General features: G+C 42.6%; 1 protein-coding gene and 1 pseudogene across 4 annotated transcripts in view; one reads left to right on the plus strand and one right to left on the minus strand.

The window, feature by feature from the left end:
- Positions 1-1,886: 1,886 nt before the first annotated feature.
- The window catches only part of SLC36A3 (solute carrier family 36 member 3), a 47,945-nt gene continuing 24,527 nt past the window's right edge, over positions 1,887-25,304 (plus strand). Inside the window, exons 1-10 of one of the 4 annotated variants that reach the window (XM_077895827.1) lie at positions 1,900-2,037; positions 2,196-2,461; positions 5,515-5,605; positions 8,049-8,137; positions 12,293-12,388; positions 18,209-18,293; positions 19,385-19,603; positions 21,764-21,862; positions 22,266-22,432; positions 25,109-25,278. In XM_077895827.1, the coding sequence (XP_077751953.1) occupies positions 2,322-2,461; positions 5,515-5,605; positions 8,049-8,137; positions 12,293-12,388; positions 18,209-18,293; positions 19,385-19,603; positions 21,764-21,862; positions 22,266-22,432; positions 25,109-25,278 (1,156 nt within the window). In that variant the 5' untranslated portion in view covers positions 1,900-2,037; positions 2,196-2,321. Of the gene's footprint in view, positions 2,462-4,445; positions 4,620-5,514; positions 5,606-8,048; positions 8,138-12,292; positions 12,389-18,208; positions 18,294-19,384; positions 19,604-21,763; positions 21,863-22,265; positions 22,433-25,108; positions 25,279-25,304 lie in introns of all 4 variants that reach the window. The other 3 variants (XM_077895831.1, XM_077895828.1, XM_077895829.1) reach the window with 3 other exon arrangements.
- LOC144311999 (rab9 effector protein with kelch motifs pseudogene) lies at positions 12,831-14,757 on the minus strand (annotated as a pseudogene).

Here is a 25,304-nt window from a genome sequence, read left to right on the forward strand (position 1 = left end):
TTACTGAACTGCACATTTAAAAATAGTTAAGATGCTAGATTTGATGTTATGTGGAACACAATTATTTTCCTTACACAGGAAGTTGGTAATGGGATGTGTACAAGTGATGAAGCACAGCCAAATGTTCACAGTCGTTTTCCCTAGATGGTGGTGACTCTCACCCTCTTGAGTTTTGTGTTGCTTTGCTTTAGAATGAGCGTGGCCTTGACTATAATCTCTCACTATCTAGTTTATTTGTTTTGTGTCATCTTCCTGCTTCCCACTAAAGTGTGGACTCCTTGAAAGTGTTCACTGCGAAGCCTGCAGTGCCTGATGTGGAGAGACAATCACTAGACAGTACTAAAGTGGTAAATAAATGCAGTGGTGGTGGGGGCGGGGGGATTCTTTTCAACTTGAGAAAAAACCTTTGGGGCATCAGAGGAAAGAGAGGTCTCATTTGATGACATTCAGAGGAAGGAAGAGGCGCTTGGAGCAGATTTGACAGCAGTATTGAGTTGACGTGGGCAGCATGTGGCTCCCATAATCTTCATAAGTAGCCTATCTAAGACCATCCCAAAGAACGTGCAAGCCAAGATTGGTGTGCCCAGGCTTGCTCTGCAAAGGCATCTCCAAGACAAGGCTTGTGCACACTAACTCCATCCTTCCCATTATGTCAAAATTCTTGACGTTATCTTGATCCCTCCCCTTCCTCTATACCCCACACCACGTCCGTCCTTCAGCACATCCTCTTGGCTTTACTTTTTAAAAGTACCCAGACTTCGTGTGCTTCTCACCATCTCTTTAGCTACTGTGCTGGTCTAAACCACTGTTGACTGGCTCCCAACTCATCACAGTGGTCTCCTAATTATCTCCCCGCTTTGACCCTTGCCCTCCTTGAATTCGCTCCCAACCAAATGGCCCTGAGAGATCCTGTTAAAATGCAAGTCATGTCACTTCTCTTCTCAAACCTTTCACAATTTCCCATCCCAGAGTAAAAATTAAAGGCATTACAGTGGCCTATGAGATCCTATCTATCCCGTTCCATCCCTCTTCCATTACTTCCACTTTCATTAACTGCACCACTAGTGTGACCATGTAATTTATCATCCAAACAAGGACACTTTTTGATAAGGAAAAGAGGCACTATTGGTGATTATGCCAGGGCAATAAAAACACACCAGCACAGTCCTGGGCAAACCAGACATGTGTCAACTCTGCTCATCTCCCCTCTCCTTTGTGCATGCTGAGCCAGCCACATGGCCTTATTGCCATTCCCAAAATACCCAGGCCCTCTTCTGCCTCAGGACCTTTGCACATACTGTTCCTTTGCTTTAAGTTTCTTACCCAAAACATACACGAGGCATGCTCCCTCATCCCAGTCAGCCCTTTACTCAGATGACAATTTCTCAGCAAGGCTCTCTCTGACCACCTCATCCAGGATTGCAACCCTTCCCCCACCAGCCAACACTTCCTATTCCCCTTTATTCCTTTATTTTTCTCTATAGTACTTATTACCAACTAACATAACTTGACATATCTGTTTATTATCTGTCTCCTCACTAGACTGTAATTCCATGAGTGAAGAGATTACAGTAAGTTTCTATCCTAATGTATTCCCAGCAGGGAGAACAGTGCCTAGTATACTCAGGTACTCAAGAGATATTTCTTGAATGAATGATTTTTTAAAAAAGTTTACTTGTACTCACTTCCAAATAGGTACAGAACACATACCCTTCCTGTACCGGAATCCTGAGCAGGTAACATTTGAACTGCGCCTTAAAAGGGCCACTCTTCACTCCCACCCAGTGAGGGTGGTGGCTGGATCCACTATTGATTGGGCCACCCTGCATCCTGGGATTCTGCAGCACCTTATTGGCTGGGCAGCCTCCATTGTGAGGTAGCTGTGGCTTCCTCCTCGCGGAGGTAGGTGAGCACTGAGCCTGGCCCCACATCCAGGCACCAGGACCTGCAATCCCAGGGTGACTTCCTCCTCCCAGTCACACTGTTCACTTTGCCCTGTAGCACTTAGGGCTGAACTGGGAGGGACTGGAAGCCCAGGTAAGTCCTGGCTTATGGCCAACCAAATATAAGGGGCCCTGAGTGTCATGCTGAGACTCTCCTAAGTCCCCCAAAGCCAGGTGAGGCATAGCCAACATCAGCTTCCCCTGCCTCCAGCGCTTCACTGATTCGCACATCCGGGCTTCATTCTGGGTCAGGCATCGTTGGGAAACAGGAACCAGCATCTTGTGCCTGCAGCCCTGGTTTCTCTGGAGAAAAACCCATGGGAGGCTGGTTCAAGGTGGTTACAGGCCTTCACCCTGAGCTGCCACCAGCTACCCACCATGTTGAAGACGTCACTGCTTGGAAGAGACTTCAACAGTGAGCCCAGCCCCTTGGACAACAGGTCCAAGTCACTCTCGGAGAGTAGAGGCAGTGTTGCTTCAGAGAATGTCCATCCTACTGAAGAAGCCAACAGATTATCGTAAGTGGCCTCACTGCCCTTCCAGATCTGAGGTCAAGCGAGTGCTGCCCTCACAGCTCAGGCCACATCTGCCTACTTCTCTCTTCCTAACACTCTTAGCCCAACTGAACACATGTGTGGAGGAAAGATGAAAGCAGAATCTAAGAAGGTTGATCCGTGTGGCTCTGGGTATGACCCTTGTCTCCCAGTTTTTGCAGAGAATCCAAGCAGAGTAGCCGCCCCAGTGTGAGCTTGATTCTAGGAACAGTTTCTATCATACGCTGCTTGCTTTTCCACGGTTTCAGACTCTTTCCACATCTGCTATTATTCATTCTCCCTCCCTCCCTCCTACAAACCCACCCAGGACACAGAAGGTCACCTCCTAGCCCCTTGACCCTACTTTTACTACTATAAACTCAGACACACAGAACTTTTTCTTAGAGCTTTATTGGCAATTTAACTATTATCTAGTAATCAGACCAAATAACATCCTTGGTCATAATGAGATTGTAAATGACAATACCCAGTGTGGATAAGGGTGTCAGGAAATGCTCTTGCTCGTCCTTCTAGGAAGAATTAAACTGGTACCTTTCCAGATGGCAATGTTGTATGTCAAATCCTAACACCTACTTATATAAAACATACAAATACTTATTTGGCATATGCTTCCTTTGAAAGTACACACACACACACACTCATACACACACACACAGCTGGCAGCAGTGGCTGCTTTGGGGTAAGAGGATTGGGAGACAGAGAGGCAGGGAGGTTTATATTCACTACATAAGGGGTTTTGGTTCTGTTTTTGTTTTACCTTTTAAATTTCATACTGTGTATTACTTAGGTACTTTTTAAGTACAGATAGAAATAAATATATCCTTTGATCAATAAATACCACTTCTAGGAATTCTTCCTAATGAGCTATTAACACACATATTCGTGATAATTTTATTGAAGCACCAGTTATAATATGGATGATTTGGAAATAATAAGATATTATTTGAATAAAGTATGGTACACACATATAGTAGAATATAACACAGCCATTACAAGTGGTGAAGGAAATCTGTTTGTGGAAAATGTGTGGGACACACCATTCATAAAGAAAATTAATTTAGGAAACAGTATAATAATGGTTCTGCATATGTGAAAGTGTGCACCTTTAAAAACAAACAGAAATGCCCAGAGGGACGCTAATCCAAATGCTAACCATGGTTATTTCCAATTAGTAGAATTTTGGTATTTCATCTTATAATAGCAATGTATCATTTCTCAAGGAAAAATAATTTTTAAAAAATCCGCCCCCCCCCCAAAAAAAACCCAACATATGTTTTACCATCCAAGGCCCTGACTAATGTATAATGCTGTTATCTAGGGCACCTGGTTTCTCCAAAAGTTGGTCTCACCTTTTCAGATCAGAAAAGAGATCTGATTCAACTTGGATAAGATGATGCTATAGGAAAGAAGTAAGGAATGGAAGGACAGAGGGCAGGAAGGGGGGAGAAAGAGCATTATCTGTTGGAGAAATTACTAAGAAATTTGGCAAAACAAGACAAAAGTTTTGTTTTGCTTTGACATGTTTTCCAATAATTGCAATTATCAAGAAATGAAAGTTATAAAAATGGCCTCTTGTAAGTGAAGGGACAACAGGTACCCTCCTCCGTCCTCAAATTAATGAAGATGTGAAGTCAGGGGGATGCCAAGGGCCTACCCTGTTGTCTCAGCCCCAACCTTCTCCCAGGTTGTTACTGAATTGTAAAATTTGACACAGTCCTGAATCCCTAACAGATGGGACAAAGACCTGGAGAGATGAGCACGGTCTCTAAGGGACCCACTGTGTGACCGAGGCAAGCTGCCTGTAGACAGTCCTAAGACTGCACAAGGAGGTACCTCCAAAGGCCTCCTCAATGTACCTTTCATTCCAGGGGCAGGGGACACCTCAACCTACTTAACCCAGCCCTTACTTGCTGTTTTTCTATTAACCCAACTCTGCTTCCCCTTCCAGGGGCCCTGCTAGCAGGTGAGCACCATAAAGTCAGACTAAAGGTGGTAGTGATACTGATAATGAAGAAGATGGTCATGATGAGGGTGGTGGTGGTGAGGATGCCTCACATCCTAGAAGCACTTCATAATTCCAAGATTCATCATGTCATTACCTCTTCTGATTCTTCCCTGGGAGGTAGGCAGGGCAAGAATTATTGCCGTTTTCTATCTTTTTTGGCAGATGAACAGAAGATGTACGCAGCTAAGGGTCTTTGCAAAGTAGTGACCAAACTTCGTAGGTCGATGGCACAGCTAGAACTCAGAACTCAGTGCTTCTTACCTCTGAATTCATTGCTCTTGCACCCAGCTTTTCATTTCAGTTCCTTCTTGATTCTCTTCTCATGATCCTTCCCACCTTCTCCCTTCCCAATGGATGGGGGGTGCTTGGCAGGAACTGCCAGCGCAGGTGTGGAGAGTATTTAGAACCCTGGTACCCAGCACCCTGCCAGGCACATAGTAAGAATTCTATATGCACAATAACAATTGTTATTAAATTGTATCCAATGCAGAGCATGGAATAGTTCACAGGAATGTTGGTTGAGAAAATGGATGGAGTGAACTAGAACCAGCATAAATATTCCATATGCTGGGAAAGGTTATGTTTTTTCTAGTGAGCAAATTAATAAATGACCAGGTATCGATGATTACTCTAGAAATTGAGGAAATTACTAGTAATTTTTTTCATTGTCTATCTAAAATGCCAGGCATTTAGTAGTCTCAATAAATATTATTTGAGTGAATTGGCTGTGAAAAAAAAATCATTGGATGTGTTAATGCATAAACTGCTGGCAGGGAGTTATCCAGAATGGGAGGAATTGTTAATCTTTTCTTTAGAGCCTGTTGTGTGTTAAATATTCGTTGAGTCACCTAAACTAGCACCAGCCCTGGATCAGATGTTCCAGAGTCCACTTCACCTGGTTTTGTCCCTCTTCCCAAAAGACAGTGCTGGAGATGCTGGAAGGAACCTGAATTTTGGGTCACCTTTCCCATCCACTAAGATACCCTCTTGTCTCCCTACTCTCCCCCTACAGGATCATGCAAACGTTGGTCCATTTACTGAAATGCAACATTGGCACAGGACTCCTGGGACTTCCCTTGGCCATGAAAAATGCTGGCTTATTGGTAAGAGGGACCTGTGCAATGGAAACTAGGTATACCAATTTGGGGGAAAGCGGTAGTGGGCCCCTAAAGACTCTGCACTTTTATCAATGGACAACTGGGGATACCCTCTGCAATAGGAAATGTGCCTCTTGGCATCAATCCCCTGGAGTCAGCTTGGAGTCCAATGGAGTGTTCCCAGAGGGGATAGGCCATTATTCTTTTCTCCCCCCCAGTTTTATTGAGATATAAATGACATACAGTACCATATAAGTTTAAGGTGTACCACATAATGACTTGGTAGTCATATATTGCAAAAGGATTACCACAGTAAGTTTGGTCAACATCCATCTCTTCATGTACACATATAGATGTTATATATCATATAGTTTGCAACATCCAGACACATTATGCAGCAGTATTAACTATGGTTCATCATGTTGTACATTACCTCCCAAGTACCTGTTTATCTCGTAATTGGAAGTTGGTACCTTTTGAACCCCTTCATCGAATGCCCCCCCACACTATAAAGACCCACCATCCTCACACACTGGTACGTACCATCATCCTCCACATACCCAGCCCATTTCATTCATGTACCTTCGCAGCCTACTCCCTACAGACATGTGCACACTGGCTCTTGTTTCAAACCAGGAGGTTGACCGTGAGAAAGCAGCTGGAAAGAGGAAGATAGCAAAGGCCTTGCCAGTCCACTGACACCTTGCATCATCCCACCTCTATCTCTTCACATCTGCCATTTCTTCTGCCTTATTTCTTGTCTTTTGAAGTCTGCCTCCTCCGTGAAACTTTACTGTTTCCTGCTAAAATCAATGCCACCTTCCGCTTGTGTTTTTCTAGAACTTATATCTACCTCACCTGGAATTCTTACAAAGAGAAGACATAATGTTTTAGTATACCTACTTTCCTCACTTACCTGAAAGCCCTGAGGGCAGGAACTCGCTGATGTAGTCTTACATCTCCTCACAATAACTGCTATAGAGACTGACACACAGGAAGTTTCAATTCATGGCTATTGAATTGGATGGATGCCAAATATATTATTTCCATTTAGGTGATGCTAATTTCTCCCTTTCTCCAGGCCTGGTAATTGGGTTGCATGTCAAAGGAAGGCATATAAAGACCCTGGCTTCTTTTGACATGATTTCCAGCCTGTAACAGTTCCAACCCACAGATGAGACTCTCCCCCTTGAAATCCTCAGAGTTCTAGAACTTCTGAAGAGTATTATTACCACATGGCCCTCAGCCAAACTATCTATACCAGTGTGGTATATGCTATTGAAGATAAGCTCTGAAAAAAAAAAAAAAAAAAAGAAGATAAGCTCTGTTATCTTCTTATTTTTGCTTCTGAAGAGTCATTAGTGATTCCTCTGCCTTCCATCTCCCAGAGCTTCTGACCATGATTCATTTGAGAAATACATACCAGCACCTACTATGTGGATTCTTAGGTACTGGGAATATAGAAGTAAAGAAGATGAAAAGAAGTCTCTGTTAGATGGAGGCTATGTTCTAGTGAAATCTACAGGTGCTCTTCATCTCTCATTTGTTACATCAGGGCACATCTATAAAGGCACAAGTGTCCAGCACAGGAGAGGTGAGAGAGTCTCTCTTTATTCAATGCCCCTCTGATCATATCTGAGAGATTAGGATTACTAATGACCTCTGTTTTTAAATCTCATCACACAAATTAAAAAATGGAAACTATGTGAGGATAAGGTAGTTCTATTAACTTGACTGCAGCAGTCATTTCACTATGTATATGTGTGTCAAATTGTCATGTTTTACACCTTAAATATATGCAATCCTTAAAAAAATAGAAGGGTTAATGATGAATTAGATATACTAGAGCAATGATTCTCAACTGGGGACAATGTTGCACACACCTCCCGAGACATGAACAGTGTCTAGAGACGTGTCTAGAGATGAGCTGCCAGACTCATAGAGGGAGTGCCACGCACCTTGAGTAGAGATCAAGGGACATGCTAAACATCCTACAAGGCACAGGAAGGCCTCCACAACAAAGAATCATCTGGTCCAAAATATCACTGATGCCCCCATTGGCAATTCTATACTAGAGGAAGAGAAGTCCTAAAAGAAACCTTGGTCTTCGAGTATCTTGGAGGAAGTAAGGGCTAGGGTATGAGAAAAGGAGCAAGGGATCTAGACGGCAGAACTCCAGGCAGATAAGGAAAGGCATGGATTATCTGTGGAGGTGGTGGGGTAGTCACAGGAAGTGTGCCAGCAGAGATTAGACAGCTGATTTGCAGTGATGCTGACTCCAAAGGCATTCAAACTAGAGTGTCTATGGCCACAAGGACATTCAGGCAAGGACCTCTATCCCAAAGGCAGCTTTATGATGAAAGGGACCATTGCACCCAGACGGGAAGAGGGCCAGTTATGGGAATGATCAGTGTATGGCTCACTGTCCCCACCTCTCTTTCCCCTCCAGGTGGGTCCGATCAGCCTGCTAGCCATTGGGATCCTCACTGTGCACTGCATGGTCATCCTGTTGAACTGTGCCCACCACCTCAGTCAGAGGTGAGAATCCTGCTTTCCTCTCTCCCCAGGGCCAGACCCCGTATTGAGTTTCCTTTGACCACTGACCCAATTAACCAGCCACTTCAACGCCCCCACACCTACTGCTCTAGATTCTACAGAGGTGGTAGAGAGGGTTAGACAATCCCAACTGGAAACTCCTATGTCTGGGCCTAACTCTGCTAACCTGCTGGATGACTTTGCCAAGTTCCTGCACCCTCTGCCTTAAATATCTGTACCTGGAAAGATCAAAATTGATAAAAGGGGGCAGCTCCAGTGGCTCAGCGGTTTAGCGCCGCCTTCAGCCCAGGGAGTGATCCTGGAGACCCGGAATCAAGTCCCATGTCAGGTTCCCTGCATGGAGCCTGCTTCTACCTCTGCCTGTTTCTCTGCCTCTCTCTGTGTGTCTCTCATGAATAAATAAATAAAATCTTTAAAAAAAAAAAAAGGTGATAAAAGACGCAAGCATGCTTTATAAACTACCGAGAACATACAAGATACTTAGGATGTCCTTCCTTCCCTCTTATCTCCCCACACCCTCCCTCCCCCAACTCCAAAACACACACACCTTGTAGGGGTAATTTGTCCCAGGCAAATTCTTTCTGGGACATATTTAATGAAAGCAAAAAAAACAGTTGAAGTGAATAATTCACAATGGCTCTAGTCATTAATAAAGCATCCATACAATACTTGGTGTTTACATATTTGAAACTGCCATGCCAAAAAAAAAAAAAAAATCCTGAAAGAGAAGACAAATGCAGTGAAGACAAACTTGTTGTGAGTTTCATATTTATAAACCAACCAATTCGTGGGTGATTAGTAATTCCTTCTAGCCAACTGCCTGGTGGCTCTCTGTCTGTAACACTTAGCTGCTCCAGAGGCATACAAATCCAAAGGGGTCTTATAGATATGCAGAAACTCCCCATAGGTCAAAGTAGAGACAGTAACTGAAACTTCTCATAAAGCCAAATTATCAAACCAAACAGGTGTATCTGGAGTATCTCAGTCACACCCAACTTGCAGCACACTTTCCAGCTCACAAAACACTTTTAAGAGCATTTACTTATCCAACTATTAAATTTATCACACAATTACATGTGCCAGATACCTGGCCAGAGCTTTACAAGTGTTTAAGTAACAAGAGTTTACTCCTTACAGTAAACTTTTATGGCAGGTACTATTATTATCCCCAGCTTACACATGAGTAAACTGAGACCTGGGTGAATTAAATGCCTTGCTCAGGGTCACACTCTAGGAAGTTGCAGAGCCAGTATTCAAAGGCCTGTGGCACCCACTCCAACCATTCTTTTTTTTTTAATAAATTTATTTTTTTATTGGTGTTCAATTTACCAACATACAGAATAACACCCAGTGCTCATCCTGTCAAGTGCCCCCCCCAGTGCCCATCACCCATTCACCCCCACCCCCCACCCTCCTCCCCTTCCACTACCCCTAGTTCATTTCCCAGAGTTAGGAGTCTTTATGTTCTGTCTCCCTTTCTGATATTTCCCACACATTTCTTCTCCCTTCCCTTATATTCCCTTTCACTATTATTTATATTCCCCAAATGCATGAGACCATATAATGTTTGTCCTTCTCTGATTGACTTACTTCACTCAGCATAATACCCTCCAGTTCCATCCACATCGAAGCAAATGGTGGGTATTTGTCGTTTCTAATGGCTGAGCAATATTGTATACATAGACCACATCTTCTTTATCCATTCATCTTTCGATGGACACCGAGGCTCCTTCCACAGTTTGGCTATTGTGGACATTGCTGCTAGAAACATCGGGGTGCAGGTGTCCCGGCGTTTCATTGCATCTGTATCTTTGGGGTAAAGCCCCAGCAGTGCAATTGCTGGGTCGTAGGGCAGGTCTATTTTTAACTCTTTGAGGAACCTCCACACAGTCTTCCAAAGTGGCTGCACCAGTTCACATTCCCACCAACAGTGCAAGAGGGTTCCCTTTTCTCCGCATCCTCTCCAACATTTGTGGTTTCCTGCCTTGTTACTTTTCCCCATTCTCACTGGTGTGAGGTGGTATCTCATTGTGGTTTTGATTTGTATTTCCCTGATGGCAGGTGATGCAGAGCATTTTCTCATGTGCATGTTGGCCATGTCTATGTCTTCCTATGTGAGATTTCTCTTCATGTCTTTTGCCCATTTCATGATTGGATTGTTTGTTTCTTTGGTGTTGAGTTTAATAAGTTCTTTATAGATCTTGGAAACTAGCCCTTTATCTGATATGTCATTTGCAAATATCTTCTCCCATTCTGTAGGTTGTCTTTTAGTTTTGTTGACTGTATCCTTTGCTGTGCAAAAGCTTCTTATCTTGATGAAGTCCCAATAGTTCATTTTTGCTTTTGCCAACCATTCTGCAAATCCTGTTTCCCCTCAAGCCTACTGGGACAATTATATCACTTGTAGGTTTCTGATACCTAAGCCATTCATGATAAGTCTTTTCCTGATTTTTTGAAAGACTTCATTTACCTGAGAGAGAGAGAGAGCATGAGCAAGGGGGCAGGGGGACAGAGGGAGAAGCAGACTCCCCACAGAGCACAGAGCCTGATGCAAAGCTTGAACCCAGGACCTCAAGATCACCACCTGAGCCGAAGGCACTTAACTGACTGAGCCACTCGGGCACCCTTGATTTTTTTTTTTTTTTTGATGACTTGTTTTTCATTTTTTTCTAATATAGATGTTACAGACTGATGATCTAAGAGCTTCACAGTTTTGTTTTGTTTTAAAGTTTTTTATTTATTTATCCACGAGAGACACAGAGAGAGAGAGAGAGAGGCAGAGACACAGGCCGAGAGAGAAGAGGCTCCATGCAGGGAGCCCCACATGGGACTCGATCCCGGGTCTTCAGGATCATGCCCTGGGCCGAAGGTGGCACTAAACCACTGAGCCACCCGGGCTGCCCCAGTGTTTTTATTTTGTTTTGTTTTATTCCATGTTTAAAACCCTAGAGATGTCACATTGGGAAAATTAACAAACAAACACCACCTTCTCCTTGCAATTAGACAACCTGGCACCTCTATAGTGTCATTCCTTCATTGCTCTGGGAGAACCAAGTCCCAGTTGATCCCTTTTAGAATAGGATGTGCTCCAGGGGCCTGGTGCAGTCTTCACTCTCCTGCTTCTGTGGTATACCAGCCCTTCTCCCCAGGTTACTGATACCTGCCTGGCCCCACAGCTTTTGAATTTATAACATTTAGACTAATAAATATGTCCCTCCTATGCAATGTGACCTCATTTATTTGGGAATATCAAGCACAATGAACCATAATAAAAATAGAAGGATTATGCCATGTTTTCAGCGCATCTCTACATTCATTGGTCACTGTCTCCTCCCCTAAACCCAGACTGTAAAAAATAAATAAATAAATAAATAAATAAATAAATAAATAAATAAACCCAGACTGTGTGTGAAAAACACTGGGACTCAGAAACCTAAAGAGACTTGTTCATGGTCTCTCAGCCATCTAAGGGAGAGAGGGGTGTTGGTTTTAAACCCAAGACCCAAGTCTGAATCTCCTTCTCTCTCCCAGCTACTCCCCTTAGTGGGGATCCATCCCCCGACTACCTGCTGCTGCTCCACTGTTCACAGGTGGTTTCTCTTCAGGCCCTTCCTGGTCCTTAGGAAGGGCCATCTAGGGCAGAGGCTGTGACTGGGGTGTCACATCCTACACGGGTGCTGGGCAGAAACCTCAGTACCACATTTGCATGGGATCTGGTCTGAAGCAGGGATCTCAAATGTTCCAACAATCTTGGCAGTTGATCACTGGCTTGGCCATACCCACACCCCCTCTTCTCCTACTTCCTCCTCCCCCTGACTAGGTTTACACATCTCACACCTTTCATGACCCCTTTTTCCTGGTCTGCATGACCTAAGTCAATGCAAAGCTACTGTTTCCTTAAAAAACTTTTTTCACTTAAATAATAATGTTTAAGAAGACCACCACAAAAAAGGGGGGAAAGGCAGTTTCCTCAAAGTTTTAAAAGTGTATTATAAGATATCTTGTTAATACCATTGCTAGAAAATTTCTAGAATGCTTCGTGTTAACACACAAATATATAATAATTACTCACTTTGGGAGTAAGTTGTGCCTTTAACAAAAATGTTTTAAGTTACATGTTGCTTGTCCTTTCCCTAGATTGCAAAAGACTTTTGTGAACTATGGAGAGGCCATGATGTACAGCCTGGAAACCTGCCCAAATGCCTGGCTGAGGACCCACTCGGTGTGGGGCAGGTAGTATTTACTCATAGATGTCATAGTAGTAGTGGCAGGAGTAGTAAGATCAATAATAATCCTCACCGGATCCTCCTTTGTTCCCAGTTATCCAGGGTTAAGTGAATATGTTGTTATTACAAACTGTAGAACAGTACAGAGAACCTCCTCTGATAGCTCCATCCCCACTCTTCATCCAATAAGTAACCAGTGATACCTAGTTAGTAAATATTCTTCTAGACTTTGTCTCTGCATGTTCATGAGTATATGTGTGTGAGTGGAAATTTAGATTTCATTTTGCATTTTCCTGTACACTGGTTAGAATATTTTTCTGGAAATTTGCTCTTTCATCTAACAATGTGTCTAGTTTCTTTCCACACTGGGACAGGGAGACATACCTGATTTTTTTTTCATTTAACAAAAATGTGCGATTTATTAGTCAGCTAGAGTCAAAATGCAATCACTAGATTTCCCCTTCTCTATTCATCTTACCAAGCACAATACAGAACAGCATGTTAGCCTGACTTTCTTCATGTGAGTCACCAGCTTGGGTCACTGTTTTGCCTGTAGAAGCCCCTTTCTCCGCATCACAGTTCAGAGTGACAGAATTGGAATCTTCTTTCTCAGAAGTACACATCACTGGCCATGGAATGACACATAGAATGATCCAATGGTCCAGGTGGTAGAAAAGTTTCAAATTTATGCAAGGTCCCCCAGATGCTGCTTTTCTATGTGAGATTGGTACATTGTATCCAGTGCTCCTGTGGGAGTCACCCCTCCAAAGATGATACAGGTGTTTCCCCAAAGCCACAGCTGAGTGGACAGCGCAGCCTGTGGGAGGTGCCCCAGTGGGACTTAGTTTCTGCTACTTCTGGTCACTTGTGTCAGTGCAATCACATCATGATAGAATCTGTCCCCTGCCAAGCCTCCAGGGATGAAGAGCTTTGTCCCTGCTGCCACCACCACATGACCATGCCCGGGAGATTGGAAGTTTTTCACGTGTGTCTGTCTGTGACCAGGTCAGAGTGTTTGCATCAAACACATGCAGCTTCACATCCTGCATGGGCTGGGTGCCTCTCTTTCCACCCACAAAGATATACAACTGGTTTCCAGTGGCTTCAGATGATGTGTGAATGGTCTTGGGAACAGTGGGGGATTGCTCACCTCTGGCATGGTCCCAAAGTCCTAGTTTCAGGATTCAGAACTTGTAGGCAATTTCAATTTCCTGACTAGTCATCACCTCCAAACACCCAGACGCTGTGAGGTGCATAAGAAAGAACAAAGCCAGCATGCTTGGAATGGGGCAAGAGGCCCTCCAAGGTGGCTAAATCCCGGATCTGGGGTGTGCACATCTGAGAAGCTCTTGTTTGGATCTGCTCCCCCAACAATGAAGACCTTGCCTCTCAGCACCACCTGCTGGGGGTTGATATGAACAGCTCTGACCAACTGGAGCACAGGATCTGTCTCCAGGGTGCAGGGTGTGTGCATGTGTAAAGGTGTTCCATGTTGCTTTCCTAACTTGTCTCCGGGCAACTGGCAGCAGCTTTGTGGTGTCCTGTGGCAGCTTAGGATGGTCCTGGGCTTATCTGATTATTTGTGAAGGTTCAGGATGTTCCTCCATGGGGACATGTGCCATTGTTTCATTCAAGCCTTCCCCTAATGAACATTCAGGCTGCTTCCTTGCGTGATAAAAAGTGCCTGGTATACAAGAGGCTTTTCTTTGTCTTAGTGCCTCTGATCATATCTTCGACTTTGTAGATGGGCAGGGAGAGTCTTTATTGTCCTGGAAATATGAGATGACCAAAGCTCATAAGGAAAAAAATAACATGTCCACAAACAGATATAGATAGCAGTTGCACAGAAATTCAACCCAAACCTAACATTTCAGCCTTTCTCAGCAGAGCCCTTCAGGAGGTAGTGAGTCAGTATTGTGACTGCCAAGATCCCTTCTGCAGCTCCTCTCTTGGGACTCTCAGTAGGTCATCGCTCTCTTGATCAGAAGTCACTCTGATTTTCAGACAGGTGAGGTCATGAGGCAATAATAACGAATGACTCACAATTGTTCATCCTTTCCCACCAAAGTTTTTGTTTCTGATGACCCCTGAATAAAACTTTTGGGTAAGAAGGGTCTTTAGAGACCACCATATCCATGCTTATTCAATGGAGAAATGTAAAGCCCAGATAGGGCAATAACGCTGCCCAGGGTTACACAGGAATTTAGTGACAGAGCAAGAGCTTGAATCTTGAACATCTAGCTCCCACTCATTATACTGTACCATTTTTCAAGAAGCTCAGTAACTGAAAAAGAGTTGGGAACATATTTTAAACAATGATTTGTAATTTTTAGTGTGCTAAGGGATACCTGGGAGCTTGATAAAGGCAACAATCATCAATGGATGCTCAAGCCATTAGGCAAAAAGTCATTGGGAAACTTTAAGAAGGAAGACAACACTGATGTCATCTGACCCCAGGTATTAATCTTAGTATCTCATGTCTAGACATGCGATAACCAGACGCAATGTGTCTTATGATGGGATACAGCAGGACAGCAGGGAGTACTGTTATCACCCAGGAAATATCCTTGCCAGAGAGATAAATAAAGAACCTCAATCTAGTCAAGCTTCTAGAACTAATATCAGTTTACAGGAAACACAGGGCATAGAGAAATGCATTAACTGACATTATGAGGAAGTCATCAACCATATCTAGAAAGTGAGACACACTACAGGATAAATTATCTGGTATCTTCAACATCCTCCAAAAAGTTAAAAGTTGTAAAGGAAAAAAGGAGAGCAAAGGGAATATAGCAGTTTTAAAAACTTAAGAGACATAATAACAAAACACAGAGTATAGACTTTAGAAACCAGCAGTAAAATATTTTTGAGATATTTGGAGAAATCTGAATATGGACTGTTATTAAATGATATAAATATTATTATTAATTTTTCAAGGGGTGATAATGTTGGAAATATATATATATTAAGTCCTTGTCCATTAGAGCTGCATATAGAATTATTTACAATGAAGTACCTTGAGTTCTCTAGTTTGCTACAAATATTCCAACAAAATAAGCATGTGTGTAGGTAAAGGGATGGTTGGAATAGGACTGACAAAAAGTTAGTGATTGTTGACTGGGATAGTCACACGAGGAGTCATGGATTATTGTCATTGCTTTTGTATATGTTTTAAAATTTCCATAATAAAGAGAGAGAAAACATCCCTATTCTGGTCTCATATGATATCACTGAGTTTCTGATTTGATAGGCATTAGAGAGTCAGGAATCTGTATTTTTGGCATAAACCTCAGGTAATTCTGATGCAACTGGTACAGCAACCCAACTTTGAAAACCACTGAACTAAAGTCTACGGCCATGTCACCCTGAACGCACCCAATCTCATCTAAACTGATCTAAGTAGAGGAACATATTTTGGTCCCTTAAACAATAAATGCATCTTCAAATTTCAGATAATTGAAGAATCCAAAAGAATAATGACAATAATGGAGTATAATATACTAAATTTTCAAAGTTAATGTGAGTTTTTTTGTGTGTGTGATACCAAAAAAGAGGAAGAATACATATTTTTTAAATGCCAACCAATAAATTTAGAAACAATTACAGGATTAGAAAACCATTACCCTGCAACCACAGATTAAATAATTGATTCAGACAAGGATCATCAATGAATGTTAAAACCCTTGGTTTGAGAGGACAGGATATTCATATTGTCTCAAAGCTTTACTTCCAGATTATAACAAGGGAAATGTGCATTGGCAATGGAGACAAATGACTGTCATCATCACAGTGGAGCCACAGGACCCCAGGGCCTCCCAATATGATGGAAAAAGTACAAAATATCACCTATGTGGTATGCTTGCCAACTATGCTTACCTGAATCTAAACATGAGGAAGCAGTCATCAAAGTCCACAATGTGGACATTCTCTTTTTTTTCTTAAGATTTTATTTATTTATTTATTTATTTATTTATTTATTTATTTATTTATTTATGAGACACACACACAAAGAGAGGCAGAGACATAGAGGAAGAAGCAGGCTCCCCTCAGGGAACCTGCGATGTGACTCAATCCTTGGACCCCAGGATCACGACCTGAGCCAAAGGCAGATGCATAACCATCCTGCCACTCAGGTGCTTCCAGTGTGGGACATTTCTATAGGACATTTGGCCTGGATCCTTCCCCAAAAGCCAATGTCATGGAAAACCAAAAAATGTGGATATTCACAAGGCTGCTCAATTTGTCAACATAGAGAATAACACCCAGTGCTCATCCCATCAAGTGCCCCCGCTCAGTGCCTGCCACCCAGTCACCCCCACCCCCCGCCCACCTCCCCTTCTACCACCCCTAGTTCGTTTCCCAGAGTTAGGAGTCTCTCATGTTCTGTCTCCCTTTCTGATATTTCCCACTTATTTTTTCTCCTTTCCACTTTATTCCCTTTCATTATTTTTTATATTCCCCAAATGAATGAGACCATATAATGTTTGTCCTTCTCTGACTGACTTCTTTCACTCAGCATAATACCCTCCAGTTCCATCCACGTTGAAGCAAATGGTGGGTATTTGTCGTTTCTAATGGCTGAGCAATATTGTATACATAGACCACATCTTCTTTATCCATTCATCTTTCGATGGACACCGAGGCTCCTTCCACAGTTTGGCTATTGTGGACATTGCTGCTAGAAACATCGGGGTGCAGGTGTCCCGGCGTTTCATTGCATCTGTATCTTTGGGGTAAAGCCCCAGCAGTGCAATTGCTGGGTCGTAGGGCAGGTCTATTTTTAACTCTTTGAGGAACCTCCACACAGTCTTCCAGAGTGGCTGCACCAGTTCACATTCCCACCAACAGTGCAAGAGGGTTCCCTTTTCTCCACATCCTCTCCAACATTTGTGGTTTCCTGCCTTGTTACTTTTCCCCATTCTCACTGGTGTGAGGTGGTATCTCATTGTGGTTTTGATTTGTATTTCCCTGATGGCAAGTGATGCGGAGCATTTTCTCATGTGCATGTTGGCCATGTCTAGGTCTTCCTCTGTGAGATTTCTGTTCATGTCTTTTGCCCATTTCATGATTGGATTGTTTATTTCTTTGCTGTTGAGTTTAATAAGTTCTTTATAGATCTTGGAAACTAGCCCTTTATCTGATACGTCATTTGCAAATATCTTCTCCCATTCTGTAGGTTGTCTTTTAGTTTTGTTGACTGTATCTTTTGCTGTGCAAAAGCTTCTTATCTTGATGAAGTCCCAATAGTTCATTTTTGCTTTTGTTTCTTTTGCCTTCGTGGATGTATCTTGCAAGAAGTTACTGTGGCCGAGTTCAAAAAGGGTGTTGCCTGTGTTCTCCTCTAGGATTTTGATGGAATCTTGTCTCACATTTAGATCTTTCATCCATTTTCAGCAAGAGAAAAAACAAGAACCATATGATCCTTTCAATAGATGCAGAGAAAGCATTTGACAAAATACTGAATCTCATAGTCTTAAAAGAGATATGCTGAGGGAGTTAAGGTTGAAGTATTATGATTTCTGCAATTGACTTTCAAGTGGTTCTGAAAAAGAATGCACGTGTGTGTATGGATGAATACGTACATTCATACACATACATATTTATATAATGCAGGTAGGACCAAAAGTTAACAATTGGCATATTTATTTGAAAGATATATGGATGTTAATTATACCGATTTTTTGGTTGTTTCTGTGGGCTTCAAATTTTTCAAAATAAAAAAAACAAAGTATTAAAAAAATAACAGAAATAATCATTTCAAAATAAAAATAAATACATTTTTTAAAGTAACTTGTTTTCTCCCTCTGTCTCCTCTTTTCCTACTCAGGTACACTGTCAGCTTCTTATTAATTACCACCCAACTGGGATTCTGCAGCGTTTATTTTATGTTTATGGCAGACAACTTACAACAGGTAAAGAGGATTCTTAGAGTGGGAGAAAAGCAGACATCCCACTGCTAGGACTGCATTAGCAAAAGTGTAGTGTTCAGATCTTGGGAGGAGATGGTTTCATTTCTCATGCCTGATCAGACTACTTGGGAGTTCTCTCAGTCCTATAAATCACCTTTAAAAAATGTGTTTATTTATTTGAGAGAGAGTGAGAAAGCAAGCATAAGCAGGGGGAGGAGCAGAAAGACAGGGAGAAGCAGACTCCCCACTGAGCAGAGAGCCTCAAGTCGGGGATCCATCCCAGGACTCTGGGATCATGACCTGAGCCAAACAAAGGTGCCCCAAAAATAACTTTTTAAGAGGATTATTGAGAAGCCAAAGCAACATCTGAGGAATATAGCCAAGATGGAGAGAGAGGCTTGTAATCATGTCCAATCAGAAACAATTGGGAATTTTTAGCCTGAAAAGTGTTGGTGAGATTCACTTCAGGTATCTCAGGGTTGTCACAGTGAAGATGACTAATTAAATGTAAGACAAACAAGCTGCAATCTTGCCCTCGTTGCATTTCCATGAGGCATAACGAATCAATCACAGTGTTCTTTCTTGGCTTCATGGAATAGAGGGAGCATAATTGGTTTTGTGCATTCAAACAGCCAGAACTATGGCAACTGTTGTAGATGAAATATTCAAGCAGATAGATATTGCTCAGTATTTGAGCTTTCTAACTTTTAGGGCTATCTAAAGTTAAAGAAGATATTCTTGTGTAATCAACTTCCATTCTCCGAGTATATGAGAAGAAACCATTTGACGAGGAGGAAGAGGTTGGGTTAAATGACAAAAAGAGATCTTAAGATTCTAAGGGTTTCCTTTTGTCAAAGTCATGGGCACTACAGTTGGGGTTACCAGATTTGGCAAATAAAAATATACGACACTCAGGTAAGTTGGAATTTCAGATACACAAGAATTTTTTTTTCTATGAGTATGTCCTATGGAATATCTGGGACATACTTTACTAAAAAGTTACTTGTTAATTATCTGAACTAGAAACTCATGTGGGTATTTTGTATTTAATCTGACAACTCTGACTATGCTGCCCCTCGTTATGTCTATGTCAGATGGTGGAAGAAGCCCACGTGACCTCCAACAACTGCCAGCCCAGGAAGATCCTGGCGCTGACCCCCATCCTGGACATCCGCTTCTACATGCTGACAATCCTGCCCTTCGTGGTCCTGTTGGTGTTTATCCAGAACCTCAGGATGCTGTCCATCTTCTCGACGCTGGCCAACATCACCACCCTGGGGAGCATGGCTCTGATCTTTGAGTATATCATAAAGGTCTGTGCCTGAAATTGACTGCAGAAGGGGTTCTAGATGCTAACCAGGGGAAAGATAGGATAGTATCATTACGGGCGGGTGAAGGTGAGAAAGGTGCCCTCCTCTGAGCAGCCTCTGCTAAGTGACATCTGTGAACACTTCTGCCCACAAGCCACAAAAGCTAGTCAACATCATCACCATCATCCTCATTGTCACACTGGATAGCAGTGAGTCAGCTGACAGTTAGTGAATACCTTCTGTGACGCAGGCATGGTGCAAAGCACTGGGATTCAGTGGTAGGTGAAACTGGTGGTGTATCTGCTCTCATGAAAGTCACATCCATTCGGGAGGATATACCTCACTAAAAACCAACAAAAATTACAATGGTGGTAGGTTGACAAGGGATACACGTATGATAAAGACATTTTATTTACTTGGAGTCAAGTTCTTAACATATATTAACTCACTGAATCTTTACAGTGATACTATTTTATATATTTTATGTTTTGTAAATACTACCCTTATCCTCAGTCTACAGACAAGGAAACTGATCAACAGAAAAATTTGCCTCCCAGGCCCATGCTTTGCCATTATCACCACCCTGAAATTCTACCATTATAGCTTCATTTCTTTGAATCTGAAAATCTTAGTTTCCTATTGCTGATGTAGAAAATTATCACAAATCTAGCCATTTAAAGTAACACAAATTTATCTTACACTTCTGGGTGTCTCACTGGGATAAAGTCGAGGTGCCAGCAGGGCTGGGTGTCTTTCTGGAAGCTTATGGGGAGAATCTGTTTTCTTGCCTGCTCCAACTTCTAGATGCCACCTGCATGCCTTGGCTTATGGTCCCCTTCCATCTCCAAAGTCAGCAATATAAGGCTCACCCTTCCATTGAGATGCCACCCTCTCTCTAGTTCTTTCTTTCAATTCCCTCTTCCACTTTTAAAGACCCTTGTTATTACATTGGACCCACCCAGGTAACCCAGGATAGTCTCCTTATTTTAAGGTCTGCTGATCAGCAACCTTAATTCAGGCTGAAAACTTAATTCTCCCTTGCCATATAACATAACATATTCACAGATTCCAGGGACTAGGACATGGATATCTTTGGAAAAGAGCCATTATTCCGCCCACCACAGGAAGTCTCTTAAATTAATCATCCTCTCTGCATGCACACCAGCTACTAGACTGTAGGACTCTGGGGGAAGTGATGAGAAAGAGGCTTTGGAGAATGAGAAGACAGGAGACCTGAATTCTCACTCAGGCTGTGCCACTAACTTGCAGAGAAGCCTTGGGCAACTCCCTTCTCCTCCCTGGGTCCCACTTCTCCCACATGTAAAGATGTGGGAAATCACAATGTGGTAAATACATTCAATGCATTCCTTAAGAGGGAATGAACTCCTGATCCACACTACAATATGGTTGAAGCTTAAAAACATTATGCTCAGAGAAATAAGCCAGTCACAAAAGGACAGGTATTATATCATTTCACTTATATGAGATAACGTGGGGTAGTCAAATCCATGGAAATGTAGAATAGGGGTGACCAGGAGCTGGGTAATGAGTTATTCTTTCACAAATACAAAGCTTCGATTTGGGAGGATAAAAAAGCTCTGGAGCTGGGTGGTGGTGAGGGTTGTACATCAGTGAAAATGCGCTCAACACCACTGAATTGTACACTTAAAAATGTTTAAAATGGTAAATTTTAGGCTATGTATAGTTTATATGTATATGTAATTAGGCTATGTATAATTTACCACAATAAATAAAGAACTTTAAAATTTTTTTAAAGATTTATTTATTTGAGAGAGAGAGAGAGAGAGAGAGAGGGAGAGCATGAGTGGGGGGAAGAGCAGAGGGAGACAGAGGGAAATTCTCAAGCAGACTCCCCACTGAGTGCTGAGCCCAATGATGGGATGGTGACAGGGCTCCATTGCAGGACCCTGAGATCATGACCTAAGCCAAAATCAAGAGTCAGATACTTAACTGATGGAGGCACCCAGGTGCCTCAAGAACTTTTTTAAAGGTAAGAAGGCTGATTTGGCTCTAGCTATCTCACAGGTGCTCCTGATAGTGTCTCTGTTGATGGCAGATGTGGCCCAACTGTCTACCAGGCAAAGTTGGAGGATGACTCCTATGCCATGGCAAAACCAATGCCCTTCTTCTACTCCCTTTCAGGAGATTCCAGATCCCAGTAGCCTCCCCTTGATGGCGAGCTGGAAGACATTCTTACTGTTCTTTGGTACAGCCATTTTCACATTTGAAGGCGTCGGTATGGTAAGATGGACATGAGGTTTGCAAGAATGGTCCCCGGTGCCCTCTGGGGAAGCCGGCCATTCCAGAAGTCTTAAAGTATTTATGAAAAGTGCATAAATACTTTTCATAATATGAAAAGTATTTATGATCTGCTCCTGCTGGAAGGGAAAATTAGGACCCATCCACTGGGTCACCAACCACTCCATGCACCACACTAAGCCTTGAAGCCTGAGTGCAAATATACTCATTAGCCCAGGCCGAGTAGGGCACTCCTGGCAATAGAGTGGAAGCAAATAGAAAGGAGTGTGGCCCTTCCTGACCCTGGGCCACCCAAAGAAAAAAGTTTGTACCCGTAGGGGAAACCTGATCCTTCATGAGGAGCCATGCTTCTGACTCTTCTTTCTCAATCTCCTTTCACTTTTAGGTTCTGCCTCTCAAAAATCAGATGAAGCATCCACAACACTTTTCTTTTGTGCTGTACTTGGGGATGTCCCTTGTCATCATCCTCTACATCTGCCTGGGGACACTGGGCTATATGAAGTTTGGGTCCAGTACCCAGGCCAGCATCACCCTCAACTTACCCAATTGCTGGTATGTCCTTGCCTGCCTGGGGTGATGCGAGGGGAGCAGAGTCCTGGGATCTGAGCCTTAGCGACAGAATGTGGCATTCCTTCGGGTTGTCACTAACACCATATATTAACTGCCAGTGTTCGTATGATGATAACAGGTAGGTTTGACAATCCAGGCATTGTGCATTATCTGGTTAAGCCCTCATAATAGCCCTATGAGTTAGCATGATTATTATGAAATCCATTCCCTAGATGAGGAAGTTGCTGTTTGGAGTGACCACATGGAACCTTCCCAGCTCACACTGTTTGTGATATTTGACACTGAATCTGTCTGACTCTATGGTTTAAAGACCCTAACACAGAATGATCTGGGAGTATTTAGGAAGCACAAATAGCAACAATAAAAAGTATAATTCCAGAATAATGCTTGAGGGTCCCACAGATGGACTATTAGTCAGGCCTCCAGTTCCAGAAATGGACCTAAGACACCATTGTTATGCCTCAGTTGGAATTTAGTTTGGGGTTCTTACACTTGATCATTCATCTACTCATCCATTCATTCATCCAGGTAACATTTTTGGGGCTGGCACACAGCATTCACCGAGTGTTGTCCATTATCATTATTCTGGCAGTATACTGAGTGCATTGAGACTATGCAGTCAGTAGAGCCAAGTGTTGAAGAGCACAGGTTCTAAAGCTAAGTAAAGGGATTTGCATCCTGATTCTTATGTGACCTTGGACAAGCTACCTAATCCTGCAGACCTCATTTCCATTGTTGGTAAATGACAATACTAATGCCTATGTGTATAGGTTTGGTTATGCTCCAGTCATAAACAACTCCAAAATCTCAATGGCTGAACACACACAAATGCTTAATCTATGCTCATGCTACATGCCCAGTATGGGGTGGCTAGGGCTCAGCTCTATACTATCCCCACTCAAGGACACAGAATGATAAGATGGCCATTCCCTCAAATGCTGCCATGGCAGAGAGTGCGGTGAATCAGGCCCTTCACCATGAAGCTGCTAAAGGTTCCCTGGGAAGTGACATGTATGTTCACCCAGCTTGTACTTCTTTGGTCAAAGCAAGTCCTATGGCCACATTTCACCCCAAAGGGCAAGGGAGTGATTGTGAGGATTAACTGGATATATATATATATATATATATATATATATATATATATATATCTTTAAAAAGTGTCTGACACAGGGGTGCCTGGGTGACTCAGTTGGTTAAGCATCTACCTCTTGATCTCAACTCAGGTCTTGATCTCAAGGGCATGCATGACTTCAAGCCCCACGTTGGGCTCCATTTTGGATGTAGAGACTACTTAGAAAAGAAAAGTGCCTGGCACATAGTAAATACTAGCCAAGTATTAGCTATTGCCATTGTTATATCTCCCCACAGCCTGTTCCTTCAGAGGTGAGTAGAATGGTAGGGCATTCATTTCCCACAAGGCCACAGCTAATAAAATGAGAAAAATACCACCAGCCCCACCTACCTCATTGTGTTGTGATAATGACTAGGTGGGGTAATAATGTGATTTCTTTAAAGTCAAGATAATCATTCTAATATGTTATTTCTATTCTGGGCCATTCAGGCTGCCACTGGCTACCCTGGACAGGGCACTTTCCTTGTGTGGGCCTCAGCTAGAAAACAGGCATCAGGTGCCATGAGAACTTCACATCTGCTCTGAACCGGGCTGGCCATCAGATTCCCCAGAGGAGTCTTAGACAAATACCTCTTCCCATTAAGAAAAGGACCAACAACCCAAGAAAAAAATGGGCATGTGCACACAGTTCACAGGCGAATTTTTAAAATGGCATTTTATATGTTTGAGAAGATAGAAATGCCAGAAAAAAACAGAATGGCAAAGACTAGCATACATTCACACATTGTGTTTTGACAAGGATATGGGGAAGCAAGCATTCCAATACGCCAGGACAACAAAGGGGCAATATGTTAATAGCTATCCAAAATTGAAATCACATATACTTTTAGCCAGCATTTTCACCTCTCATGATGTATACTAAATGTGCATAGATATGTCTGTAGCAGGATATATTTTGCAGCATTGTTTACTAGTGAAAGACTAGTAAATATCCATTAGCTGGAGACTGGGCCAAAAACATTATAGTGATCTATGTTATTAGAATACCAAGCATCTATTAAATAGAAGAGCCAAGTCTATGTGTACTTACGGAAAACAATCTCCAATATATATTTAATGAACAAAAACGGAGCTCAGTGGTGTGCAGAGGATGCTACCGTGTGTGTGTGTAGGTATACCTACATCAGGTATAAGCTTTTATGTGCACTGATTATTTCTGAAAGGGCTACAAGAAAACTGTTAGAGGAACTGCCTATGGAAAGAAGAACTGGAGGCTGGAGATCGAGTGTGGAAGGGAAGCTTTTTACTATATGACTTTTGAACTAGCAATTTTACTCTATACAAATATACCTTTTTAAGAAAGTAAAAGAATTAAAGGCACAGACACCTGAGCCACAGGCCTATTGAATCAGAATTTTCAGGAATGTGCACTTTTAATGAGCTTCCCAGACGGCTCTGATGGCAGGTCAGGCCTGAGCCAGTTCTGTAACTGGGTGACAGGTACCAGCTTCTGAGCAATGAGTGAGTCCTGAATGGCCCTGTCTGGAAGTTACATCAAATGTCATGTCCTATCCATCTGTCTGCAGGCTGTACCAGTCGGTCAAGCTGATGTACTCCATTGGCATCTTCTTCACCTACGCCCTCCAGTTCCACGTCCCAGCTGAGATCATCATCCCCTTCGTCATCTCCCAGGTGTCAGAGAGCTGGACACTGTTAATAGACCTGTTTGTCCGCACAGCCTTGGTCTGTCTGACCTGTGAGTAGAATATAAGGGCACTCTTT

This window comes from Canis aureus, chromosome 4 (genome assembly GCF_053574225.1).
Source record: "Canis aureus isolate CA01 chromosome 4, VMU_Caureus_v.1.0, whole genome shotgun sequence".
Taxonomy (NCBI): Eukaryota; Metazoa; Chordata; class Mammalia; order Carnivora; family Canidae; genus Canis; species Canis aureus.